Source organism: Mustelus asterias, chromosome 26 (genome assembly GCF_964213995.1).
Source record: "Mustelus asterias chromosome 26, sMusAst1.hap1.1, whole genome shotgun sequence".
NCBI classification, from domain to species: domain Eukaryota; kingdom Metazoa; phylum Chordata; class Chondrichthyes; order Carcharhiniformes; family Triakidae; genus Mustelus; species Mustelus asterias.
In genome coordinates, this window is record NC_135826.1 from 17,350,097 (window position 1) to 17,362,714 (window position 12,618).

At 49.4% G+C, this 12,618-nt stretch overlaps 1 protein-coding gene across 1 annotated transcript in view; it reads left to right on the plus strand.

Moving 5' to 3' along the window:
- ankrd24 (ankyrin repeat domain 24) overlaps nt 1–12,618 on the plus strand; it is a 118,144-nt gene that overhangs the window by 56,263 nt on the left and 49,263 nt on the right. Inside the window, exons 7-9 of the mRNA XM_078198010.1 lie at nt 1,847–1,953; nt 5,208–5,395; nt 10,518–10,651. Of these exons, the coding sequence (XP_078054136.1) occupies nt 1,847–1,953; nt 5,208–5,395; nt 10,518–10,651 (429 nt within the window). The remainder of the gene's footprint in view (nt 1–1,846; nt 1,954–5,207; nt 5,396–10,517; nt 10,652–12,618) is intronic.

The window sequence follows — 12,618 nt, forward strand, 5'->3', positions numbered from 1 at the left end:
GCGGGCGATTGGTGGGGGGAGGGAAGGGAGCAGGGAGTCGCGATCGATCTGGGTAGCTGGGGGTGGGAGGGGTGGGTGGATAAAGGGGGCAGTGATGTCTGTGGGTAGTGGGGGGGGTGGATAAGGGGGACAGTGATGTCTGTGGGGACCATTGCTCCCGCTTTTCACTCCAGCGCTGCTTTCTCTGCTTTATGTGGCCCGGGAGCGATCTGACACGGGCGCGCTTTTTCAAATTTTTTTCTAACTGCGCATGCGCAGTTCAGAGCTCCGATCGATTTGGGCGCGCTAAGCCCCGCCCACAGCGTGAATGGGACCTGCAATTTTTTTTCAGGTTGAGTGCGTATGGGGGTCACCTGAAAGCAGATTTCCAAGTCGGATCTGAATTACGCCCAGATTCAGCACTTAGAATGAAAATGGTAAAATCAGGCCCACAGAGTCTTGGCTCATTACTGAGCATTTCTCCCAAATTCAGGGTGCGAATGCATTGCATGGACCTTTGGCTTTATTTATCCACCTATTTGGCTGCCCAAAAGTTGAGCATCTGGCAGGAACTATCAAGCAAGAAGCCAGGTTGTTTGCTCCCTATAGAATCTCCACAGTGCAGAAGGAGTCCATTTGGCCTATCGAGTCTCCGATAGGGCATCTTACCCAGGCCCACCTGCCACCTTATCCCAGTAACCGCATGCATTTACCCCACTAATCCCCCTAGCCTTCACATCTTGGGGCACTAAGGGGTAATTTAGCATGGTCAATCCACCTAACCTGCACGTCTTTGGACTGTGGGAGGAAACCAGAGCACCCGGATGAAACCCTTGCAGACATGGGGAGAACGTACAAACTCCACACAGACACGATGTGGAGATGCCGGCATTAGACAGGGGTGGGCACAGTAAGAAGTTTCATAACACCCAGTTAAAGTTCAACGGGTTTATTTGGGATCACGAGCTTTCGGAGCTTTCATCAAGTGAGTGATGGAGCAGCGCTCCGAAAGCTTGTGATTCCAAATAAACCTGTTGGACTTTAACCTGGTGTTGTGAGACCTCTTACTTTATCCACAGACAGTCACCCAAGGCTGGAATTGAACCTGGGTCCCTGGCGCTGTGAGGCAGCAGTACTAACCACTGTGCCACCATGCTGCCCCTAAATAATGGTACCACTTTAATAACTCCCCAACTCCTCTATAACTGACTCTTTGGATGGCTGCAGGATTCTCCCAATTTTTTACAACATACCTCTTACAGTTCGAATAGACAAAACTCACAAAAGATGAGCAAGAAATGCAGAAATATGTACCGTTTAGAATTCCTACCCTCTAAATCCTCCTGTTTGCAGGCAATGTTGCCTCAGCAAGGTCTCAGCCCACTGGGATCTGGTTGGCCTGAGAGTAAGAGGATGTCAAAGATTCAGTCACCTGGGCGGCACAGTGGTTTGCACTGCTGCCTCACAGCGCCAGGGACCCAGCTTCAATTTCAGCCTGGAGTCACTGTCTTTGTGGTGTTTGCATGTTCTCTCCGTGTCTGCGTGGGTTTCCTCTGGGTGCTCCGGTTTCTTCCCACGGTCCGAAGATCTGCGGGTTAGGTCGATTGGCCATGCTAACTTGCCTGTTAGTGTCAGGGGGACTAGCAGGGTAAATACGTGGGGTTAAGGGGATAGGGTCTGGGTTGGATGGTTGTTGGTGTAGACTTGGTGGGCTGAATGGCCCCCTTCTGCACTATAGGGATTCTATGATCAGCTCTAAATGGGAGGCAGTGGGTCCAACAAAGTGAGCAGCATCTATGGTGTGCTGGCATTTGATTTGGAACCTGGTAGTTATGGGATCTTCTCTCTCTCTCTCTCTCTTGTCTAGGATGGCTGCACTCCACTGATTCTGGCTGCACAGATGAGCAACTATGAGATGTGCAGGTGCCTGATTGTAAGGGGAGGTGATGTCAACAGCAGGGATAAACAGGGAAGGTGAGCTGTGTCTCTCAGCTGAGATAATATTAGTCAACAGGAAGTCAGGTAAAGTGTGACTTTAATCAAAAGCTCCTTTTATCACATTTTTAGGGTAACCTAAAACACATCGACCAGTGATCAACCATTGTAATACACTTCATTTATATTTATATTTATAAATTGTCTTTAACACAATAAAACTCCCCAAGATGCTTCACAAAAGAGTAAATGAAACAGACTTTGACTCTGAGTCACACAAGGAGACAATACAGACAATAAAACTCGGTTATGGAGGCAGATCTTAAGAAACATCTTAAGGCAGAGAGAGCTGTCGGGAGGTTTCGGTGGGGAATTCCAGAGATTAGAGACGAGGCAGCTGAAAAGATGGCTGCCAGTGATGGAATGAAGGAAAAGAGGGGCCAAAGTTGGAGGAACACAAAACTCTTGTCAGACTCGAGGAGATTATTAAGATAGGGAAGAGCGAGGCCATATGGAAGGATATGAATATGAGGAGGAAAATCTTTAAGTTGATGCACAGCAAGATCTCTCAAAGAGCAAGGGAATCGATTATTCATTTTGGAGATGATGGCCAAACAGGGAATGATGGCTTGTATTTCTTCCTGTTCCTCTTTAATGAAAAGGAGAGAGATTTGAACTCGTGTAATTCCATTCATGATCAGCGGACATTCCAAAACACTTTACAGCCAATAAAATGCCTGTTTTTATCTGTAATCACCAGTATAAAGTGGCAGTCATTTTGCACACAGCAAGCTCCCACCAATAGCAATGTGATAATGGCCAGATGATCTGTTATTACAATGCTGATTGAGGGGCCGGGACAGACTCCCCTACTCTTTTACGAATTGTGCTATGGGAGCGTTTATGTCCACCTCAGAGAACAGTCGGGGTCTCAGCCTAATGTCTCGTCCAAGAAATAGCACCTCTGAAAAGTCAGAGTGCATTGAAGCCTCAGCCTTGATTTTGGTGTTCTAGCCCTGGAGTGGAACTTGAACACATAAGCTTCTGATCGAGAGGTAAGAGTTCTCCTAACTGAGACAGGGCTGACAAGTAGTGCCACAGAACACCAAGTGAATAGGCTGAAAGAACCTTTAGTCTACTAATCCATCTTGAAAGATGACAGATCCAACAATGCCGTGTTCCCTCAGTTTGGCACTGAAGTGTCAGCCTAGAGTATGTGCTCAAGTCTATAAACCCATGGTTTATAGTGAGTAGGGAGCTCTTGTGGCACAGTGGGTAGCATCCCTGCATCTGAGCCAGAAGCTTCGGGTTCAAGTCCCACTCCAGGACTTGATGGTCAAAGAAAGTGCGTTCATAATGCAGCCAAACAGCTTGAGTGTCAACCTGCAAAATCCTTCCAAACACACCAATGGTTGGAGGCAAGAGCGGGAGAGACTCCTGGTCAGCCATGCTTGATGTGGAGTGGCCTCCCGCAAGCTATAAGCCCTTAGCAACAGACGAGCAACTGGTTCTGGGAATTACTAGCTATGGAAACAGACGAAAGTCTGCCTTTGTGTACCACCAAGTGTGAAAAGAGAATTGGAATTGGGATTCCATCTGTGAGTGGGCCAGGGCTCCACCAGCTGAGCTATGTTGACACTTGGACTGGCAGCTATGCTTGATTGAACGTTATGACAAGAGTTGCATCTCTGAAACCAGTACAACAGCATTTACATTTTAGACAACCGTATTTTGCTTCTCCACTTTTCTTCCCTACTCCTCAGTGAGTGGTGTCGAATGCAGTTTTTAGATAAACTGACAGCCTCTGGAGCAGCTTAAAGTTAGAGGGTGAGATTTTCGCTCCCAAGGCGGGTAGCTCGAAATTTTATCAATTGGCAGACCCACCCTGGGCCCGGTTACATGCGATCTTCACTCCGGGGAGGTGGCGACTGGAATATGTCAGGCCCACCGATCCTGGAAGCAAATTAAAGGTGGCCATGGGGGCGGGTGAGTAACAGGGCGGGCTGGTTAGACACCCGCCTTGATCCTCTGGGCTCTGAGGCCGTCTAGCCTTCAACCCTCACACTTTCACCCACCCCGCCCCCCACCCCCCCGACTTCCCCTGCCCCCTCCATGTCCCAAATGCCATCTGCATGCCTGCATGGTCCTTTCATGTCCCACATGGAGGCATGGATAACACCATTTAAACTTACCTTTCAAAAGGTTCATGAGCCTCTGAAGGGCCATAAAGCATGAGTCACAGAGACCCTAACCACTTTACCAAATCTCTGAGCGGATGGGGTGGTGTGAGGAGATGGCTACCCAGGCTTGGCCAGGCCAGGAGCAGTGTGTGCTGCTCGCCTCACGCACCACTATTCTACACCGGCCCCCGGGAATGGAGTTCCAGAATCAGGTTCTGACCCCGTCAAAACCCCAGGCCAGAATCCTGACAGTGAGTGTTGGCTGACTATTGCCAGTCTCAACTTCCCATGGAGTGTATCCTAAAATATTGCTGAAGAAGTTTATCTTGCCTTCATTTGAATGAATCAACACCATCTGCTTGCACCATCTCCTCAGGGAGCCTGTCCCATACAATGGGGCAGGCGAGGCCTAATGGTATTATCGCGAGACAATTAATCCAGAAACTCAGCTAACATTCTGGGGACCCAGATTCGAATCCCCCACGCCAAATGGTGGAATTTGAATTCAATAAAAAACATCTGGAATTAAGAGTCTACTGATGACCATGAAAAACATTGTCAATTGTCGGAAAAACCCAATCTGGTTCACGAATACCCTTTAGGGAAGGAAATCTGCCGTCCTTACCTGGTTTGGCCCACATGTGACTCCAGATCCACAGCAATGTGGTTGACTCTCAACTGCCCTTGGGCAACTTGGGATGGGCAATAAATGCTGACCCAGCCAGCAACACTCATGCCCCACAAATGAATTTTTAAAAATGACTATTCAGTCACAGACATATTCTACCCAGTGGTTAGTTCTGAATTTATCTCCCTTCAAGTACAGGTCACATGCTCAGACTATAATGTTCTGGACAGGGTGAAAGAGTTTGTCATAGATTGGCTCTTTATCAACCCACATGAACCATATCTTGACTTACGAGGGTCCTGTTGGCTACCCACACACTCAGCCCCCTGGCGGATGAACATTTCCTGCTAAGTAGGGCCACTGAAGTATTTGACTCGGAACATCTTGAACTTGCCAGTAGCCCAGTCTCGGCTAACCATGCAGGAAGCTCTCCGGTCCTCCCACTGCTAACAGTGGCCTCCTTCTGCTTTCTTTCCTAAACTCAGAACAGCTTTGATGTTGGCCTGTGAAAACGACAGTGTGGAGACGGTGGATGTTCTTGTCCGGAGTGGAGCTAATGTCGGCCTTGTGGATGCTTTGGGTCATGATGCCAGACACTACAGCATGGTGACTGGAAATACAGACATTCTGCAGCTGCTTCATCTGGCTCCTCACAGAAGCTTCTGGAGCAGCGGTAGGTCATGTCCTTTATGGTCCCACATCCTTTACTTGCACTACATTATCCACCAGCCAAACATAAGATCCTTTTCTTTTCCTCCTCTCCCTCCACTCTCTTCTCAAAACTACATTACTCTGACCTAAATAGTCCATTACCTCATATCTAGGATCATATGGGTGGCACGGGGGCACAGTGGTTAGCACTGCTGCCTCACAGCGCCAGGGACCTGGGTTCAATTCCAGCCTCAGGTGACTGTGTGGAATTTGCACGTTCTCCCCGTGTCTGTGTGTGTTTCCTCTGGGTGCTCCGGTTTCTTCCCACAGTCCAAAGATCTATGGGTTAGTCTATGCTAAATTAACCCTGGTGTCAGGGGATTAGCAGGGTAAATGTGTGGGGTTACGGGAATAGGGCCTGGGTGAGATTGTGGTCAGTACAGACTTGATGGGCCAAATGACCTCTTTCTGTATTATAGGGATTCTATGAAAGTGAGAAGGGCTTGTTCTAGGCCCCACTGCTCAGCACTGCTCCAGCGAGGAGTGATTTTTCTGCCTGTTTGCCATCTGGGAATTTTCATGGGGAACCCTGCTAACCTGAGGAGCTGATGGATCAGTTCTTTGGGAAAAGTTCCTGTGCTGCTGGTCCGAGTGTGCAGATCCTGCGTGAGAAGGAACAGGACAGAAAAAAAGCATTTATCAGTCACTTTCCCCCCACTGACCTTGTGGTAGCTGCATGTATCACCGCCTCTATCGCTGGCAATGCCAACAGGTCACAGCTCTGTGAAATGGCTCTGCAGACAACAAACAAAACACCACCCAGCCCCCATTTACAACAATGCCTTTAATGTATGGAAAAGTCCCAAGATACTTCACTGGAGCATTATAAAACAAAAGATGACACAGGGCCACGTAAGGAGTTTAGAAGAGGAAGAGGCAACTCAATTGAAACATACAAGATCCTGAGGGGTCTTGACAGGATGGATGTGGAGAGAATGTTTCCTTCTGTGGCAGAATCTAGAACTAGGGGGTCACTGTTTAAGGTTAAAGGGTCATCCATTTAATACAGAGATGAGAAATTTTTTCTCTCAAGAGTGTTGCGAATCTTTGGAACACTCATCCTCAAAGGGCACTGGAAACAGAGGGGCGATCTTACCAAAACAAATTGAATTCCTGAACGAGCATGAAACGGGAGAAATTCACGCCATTTGTTTGGGCGACCTTAATAATCGAATTTTACCTGACTTATTCAAAAAAGTCAAGCCAAACTTGGATTCCGCCAGCAAGGGGGAGTGGGCAGGGCCTAAATCGCCAAAAGCCGGCTGATAGCAGTAGAGGGCTCAATTGCGTAGGTGCAGATTTCTATGCTATATGAGCACAAAAACTTGTCACTGCCTCCCCCAGCTATAGCGGGCCTCCGTGGCCCATCACCGCCCCTGCCCGCTACCGTGAGCTCCACGGCAGATCGCCACCTGCACCGATCACCCCCCCCACCCAGACTGATCGCCAACTCTCTCCCCACGCCAGATAGATTGCGGGTGAAACCACCCCCCCTTTTCCCACCGGTTGCATTTGCCAGAGTGCGCAACGGATCCCCCTGGATAGCAAGCCCCAATATGGCCCTGCTCTCTCATGCCCTGCACCCTCAAACCCCATCCCCTTGGCACTGCGTGGTGGGCACGGCCCAAGGGACACTCCCCTCTGCCCTCGACCTCCCGGGGATGGGGGGGTGCCTCAATGACCTCCGGTCCTACTGGAGAGAACCTTCCCCAGCAAGACCACAGAGGCAGGTAAGCCCAGATGATTCCGTCATGGGCTGACTTGTAATATTCAAATGCTATGGATAGGCAGGAATGTTGCGTTGAAGTTGCAATCAGATCAGCCATGATCTTACTGAATGGTAGAACAGGTTCGAGGGGCCGAGTGGCCTATTTCTGCCCGTAATTCGTACGTTAGGAAATTAAGTCAGATGAACAAAAGCTGGGTCAAACAGGGAGGTTTTAAGGAGTGTTTTAAAGTTGGAAAAGGAGTGTAGAGAGATGGAGAGCTGTAGGGAAGGAATTCCAGAGCTTGGGATCGAGGCAATATAGAGTGGCTCGGTGACACAGTGGTTAGCACTGCTGCCTCACAGCGCAAGGGACCTAGGTTCAATTCCTGCCTTGGTGACTGTGTCTGTGCGGAGTTTGCACGTTCTCCCAATGTCTTTTTGGGGGTGGCACGGTGGCATATGGTTGGTTGGTGGGATTGTGGTCGGCGCAGACTTGATGGGCTGAATGGCCTCCTTCTGCACTGTGGGGATTCTATGATTAATTGAAGGCATGGCCACCAATAGTGGAGCAATTAAAAGTGGGAATAGTTATTAGGCCAGAATGAGAGGAAGGCAGGTATTTGGGTGATTGTGGGGCTGGAGGAGATCACTGCGATAGGGAGAGGCAAAGTCACAGAGGGACTTCAAAACAATGATGAGGGTTTTAAAATCAAGACATTGCTTAATCAGGAGCCAGTGTAGATCAGCGAGCACAGGGGAATTAGGGAAATGGATCTTTCCGTGAGTTAGGACACAGGCAACAGGGTTTTGGATGACTTGAAGTTGAGGGAGAGTAGAATATGAGCAAACAACGAGCAGTGCATTGGAAATATCGTGTGTAGACATAATGAGTACATGACCAGAGTTTCAGCAGCAGATGTGATTGAGACAGGGGTCAGTCACATTCTACAGATGATTTAGCCAAAGTCTTTTTAGCACAGGAGTCAACATGTTCCTGCCACAAACAAATTTAACAGGAGGGACGTGACCTGAAACCTGAGTCTGAATATTTGGGTTTAGGCTTTTCCCTTCTTCAATTTGAAATGATTAAAGCTTAGAAAGTGTCCTCTTTTAAGTGTGTTTGTAACTCTATGATGGGATCCTGCTTTGCACTACAGATGATCTTGTTTTAAAGTTAAAAATTATTTATTAGTGTCACAAGTAGGCTTATATGAACATTGCAATGAAGTTACTGTGAAAATCCTCTAGTTGTCACACTCCAGCGCCTGTTCGGGTACACTGAGGGAGAATTTAGCATGGCCAATGCACCTGAATCATAGAATCCCTACAGTGTAGAAAGAGGCCATTCGACCCATCCAGCCTGCACTGACAACAATCCCACTCGGGCCCTATCCCTTTCACCCATGTATTTACCCTGCTAATCCTCCTAACACTAAGGGGCAATTTAACGTGGCCAATCCACTTAACCTGCACATTTTTGGAGTGTGGGAGGAAACCCACAGAGACACGGGGAGAACATACAAACTCCACATAGACAGTCGTGCAAGGCCAGAATTGAACCCGGGTTCCTGGCACTGTGAGGCAGCAGTGCTAACCACTGTGCCACACTGCCACCCAATGGCATGAGTTGTCATCACAAGACTTTTACGGAATTTTCGGGCCGTTCATGTGAGCGGGATCTTCCAGTCCAGCTGACGGTGTGCCCCGGCCAAGGATTTCCCAGCACGAGGGGTGCCTTCGAAAGGAAACCTTGTTGACAACAGTGGGACCAGAAGATCCTGCAGTTGGCCAATGCTGGGCTGCGTCCACCACTGCGAACCAACACACGGGGGGTTGTGTGGAAAATCCCGCCCTATCCCTATGGGCAGGACTTTATGGCCTCGCTTGAATGAGACTGGAAACTCCCACCTGAGGTCGATGGACATTTCCATTGTCTGCTCCTCACCCGCTCCAATTCCGTAGCGGGCGGGGCGGTAGAATTCCGGCGTGTATCTCTGCTCCATTGCTGAAGCTTCCTTTCCATACATATGTTAAAGTTCTTTGTGGATGTGGCCCCAGCTTTGAATAGTGCTATGAAGACTTAGCTCAGTTCCGTGAGGGCAAGAAGCACGCAGGTCTCCACATGTCCCCATATCTATGTCTAAAAGTATTGGCCAGAGCTAGCAGGAAGGTAGACACTGCTGCATTATAAAGGAATGAAAAGAGTCTTCCTGATTTTCCCTCCTGGTCAGTCTTACTTCCAAGGACAGCATAGTGCGTCTGCACGATAGTGAGGATGAAAGCATGTGCTCGCATGGCACCTCGGCATAACTGATGCCCTCCAACCTGTGGCATTGTGCCCAGGAATACAGGTGCACTGTGCCACCATACAACCCCAACTGATTTTGATTGTTAGACACTGTGATGCATGCGGTGTTTTATGGAGCTTATTCCTGTGTTTCGTTTATTCCACAGCAGAGCCAGAATTGAGAAGGAGGCATCATCAGGTAAAGGAACTGGGCTTCAGACTGTCACTGATCCACAACCTGATCAGACCCACTCTGGATGCGCTCCCATTACATTCTCCATCTTTCTCCAGAATCAAAACAGGGAGGTGCAACTTTAATTCCGGAATCCCATTAGCGGAATGCTTTACTCCATATTGCCCGCAGTCAAGTATAGGTGATCGGTAATAATTGGTGGGCTCACAATGGAAAATGTCAAAACTGAGATTGATAGAATTTGTCTAGATTTCGGAATTACGGGGAAGAGAAACAAGGCAGCAAGATGGAGTAACATAAAGATCAGCCATGATCACGTTGAATGGTGAAAGTCTCGAGGGCTGAATGGCCTCCTCCTGTTCCTGTGCTTCTTCCTCCCTCTCATCTCTCCTCCTATCCTGCTTGTAGCTGGGAGGTCTGCTGCCATTGTACGTCACACCCGTCTGTCTCACATCATCTTCACACATCGGCTGTAGCTTGTCTGTAATTGCTCTGTGATGTCCGTCATCCAATCATGCCTAGATCAACCCCTCTTCCTGCTGCCCTCTAGAAGAGATCTCTGTAGGTCTTTGACTCTGACCAACTGGCCAAAATATTGACATTTCCTTTTCAGGATGTCACATTTTCAGAGTTCTTTTCGTTCTTGCTATTTTAAGCCCCTCCTCATTTATCTCGTGGTCCTCGTCTGGAATCTTTAACATACATCTGAATATCCACATTTCAAAAGCCTCTATTTTCTTTCACAGATCAGGTTTCTAAAGCAGACAGGAAAGTGGATAGAGTTGGAGCATCTGATGAGTTTTTACTCATTTCAAGTTTCAGTTTTCTTGTTAACACATCTTTTGTCTTCACAAAATTACCTCTGACTATCTCCATCCTTCAAATTTCTGCATCAGATCGATCATCTTCAGTTCTCATGGGCGGAATTTTACCGGCATGTCCGCCTGAGGTTTGTACGATCCAGCCCGAGACCAACGGAGACTGCTGTTCCCCGAGCGTTGCCCACCCCCGGAATCAGGGCTGGCTGCCGGTAAAATTCCAGCCCATTTATCCGGAGTCAACAAACTAATCTACTTGTTTCAGTGTGACACAATCCACTTCAGTCTTCACTCTTGTTTTTTCTAATATATTCCTTCTAATTACCATTGTTTTTACCTTTTCGGCGTTGACACTAAATCCACATTCTAAACTTGATCTCCAATATTCTGTTGCATTTCTTCTAATTCTGCAACTGGTGCATCCCGCAAGTTTCCTATATTTTTGCCTCAATTTTTACTGCTGGAATTGCCTCTGACTCTCTGGATATTTGTTCTGTGTACAATTTGAATAATATTGTCGTGCTCCTCTCTTCACTTGAAACATGTCTGATTATTCATTTTCCAACCTGACGCTTGCTATTTGGTCTCAAGTCTAAGCTCTGGATAAATCACACGGCTGGGATTCTGCCAAACAATTCCAAGTGTCGAATTTGCATTAAAACTGGAATACATCCCGCTACTTTTTTCAGTGGGAGCTCAGGGAAGAATCTTCCACACTCTGTGCACTGCTGAGTGTGCTGGTGTGCCTCACGTAATAAATCTGGCGACGGGGCCTACTCCTGCTGGAGAGGCTGGCAGCACCGTGCTGAGAGGGCCACTGCGCATGCGCCAGTCTGTCAGTGCCGAGATCGGCACATGAGCAGTGGCCCCTGTCTGTCTGCCGCCCGATGGCAGGCCAGCCTCGCAACCCCTGCAACGCTAGCCCTCTGGGCCCTCACAGCCCAATCACTAGTCCCCCAAGAATGTCCGGGCCCAGTCCTGAAGCCCCACGCCCCGCCACCCCACTCCTCGTTCGCCCCGATCTCCAAAAACCCCCTTTTCCCCCTGATTGCCCCAACTGGCAGGCCCCCGTCCCTGCAGCCCTGACAGCACCACCCTCCCCCCCCCCCCCCCCCCCCCCCAAAGCAGGTTGACCACCCTGCCCCCCACCCCGATGGCCAGCCCCAATTGCTGGCCTTCCTCCCCCACCGATCCCGACTGCAGAGTGGCAGCGTGGCCCCATCTGGCCTTGCCCCCAACAGGCCCTGCCCCCTAGGCTCTGCCTCAATAGATTCTGCCCCCTTGGCACTGCCCTGTACCTGGTGGGCAGTGCCAAAGTGCCCCTGGGCATTGGCACATTGCCCCTTGGGTAGTGCCAGGGGGGCCCAGGCTAGCACTGCCAAGGTGCCAATGCCCAAGGGCACCCTCTGCACCCGACCTTCTGGGGATCCCCGATTGCCCCCCCTTCACTCCAGCGGGGTCAGACCACCAGCTCTCCGCAAGTGGGGAGCTATTGTAAACGTTGTTGGAGTGAAATACTCCTGGTGGGGGGTAGAGGCAAGCGGGCCCAGAGACTTCAGTCCCGGGCCCACAAATTGCATTCAAAATAGATTAAAACGACGTCCTGCCTGTGTAATGCATCTCTGCGCCTATTCCCGGCACGGAGCTGACGGTACCGGAAATCGGCACTGGGAGACCCGCTCGGGGCCGAACACCCAGCAGGGATCACGCTAATCCGGCCCCGCTTAGATCTCCCGGCCCACTGCGCTAAAAAATCAGCGCAGCAGGATAGGAGAATCGCCCCCACATCTTTACTGTCAATGCTATGTTACTGCAGTCCCATTATTAGTGCACACAAAATAGGCAACATAGAATCATAGAATTCCTACAGTGCTGAAGGAGGCTATTCGGCCTATTGAGCCTGCACCAATAACGATCCCACCCAGGCCCTATCCTTGTAACCCCTTGTATTTACTCTACTAATCCCCCGACACTCAGGGGCAATTTAGCATGGCCAATCAACCTAACCCACACATCTTTGGACTGTGGGAAGAAACCGGCGCACCCACGCAGACATGAGGAGAATGTGCAAACCCCCCACAGACAGTGACCCGAGGCTGGAATCAAATCCAGGTCCCTGGCACTGTGAGACAGCAGTGCTAACCACTGTGCCACCATGCCGCTCACATCATGTTTCTGA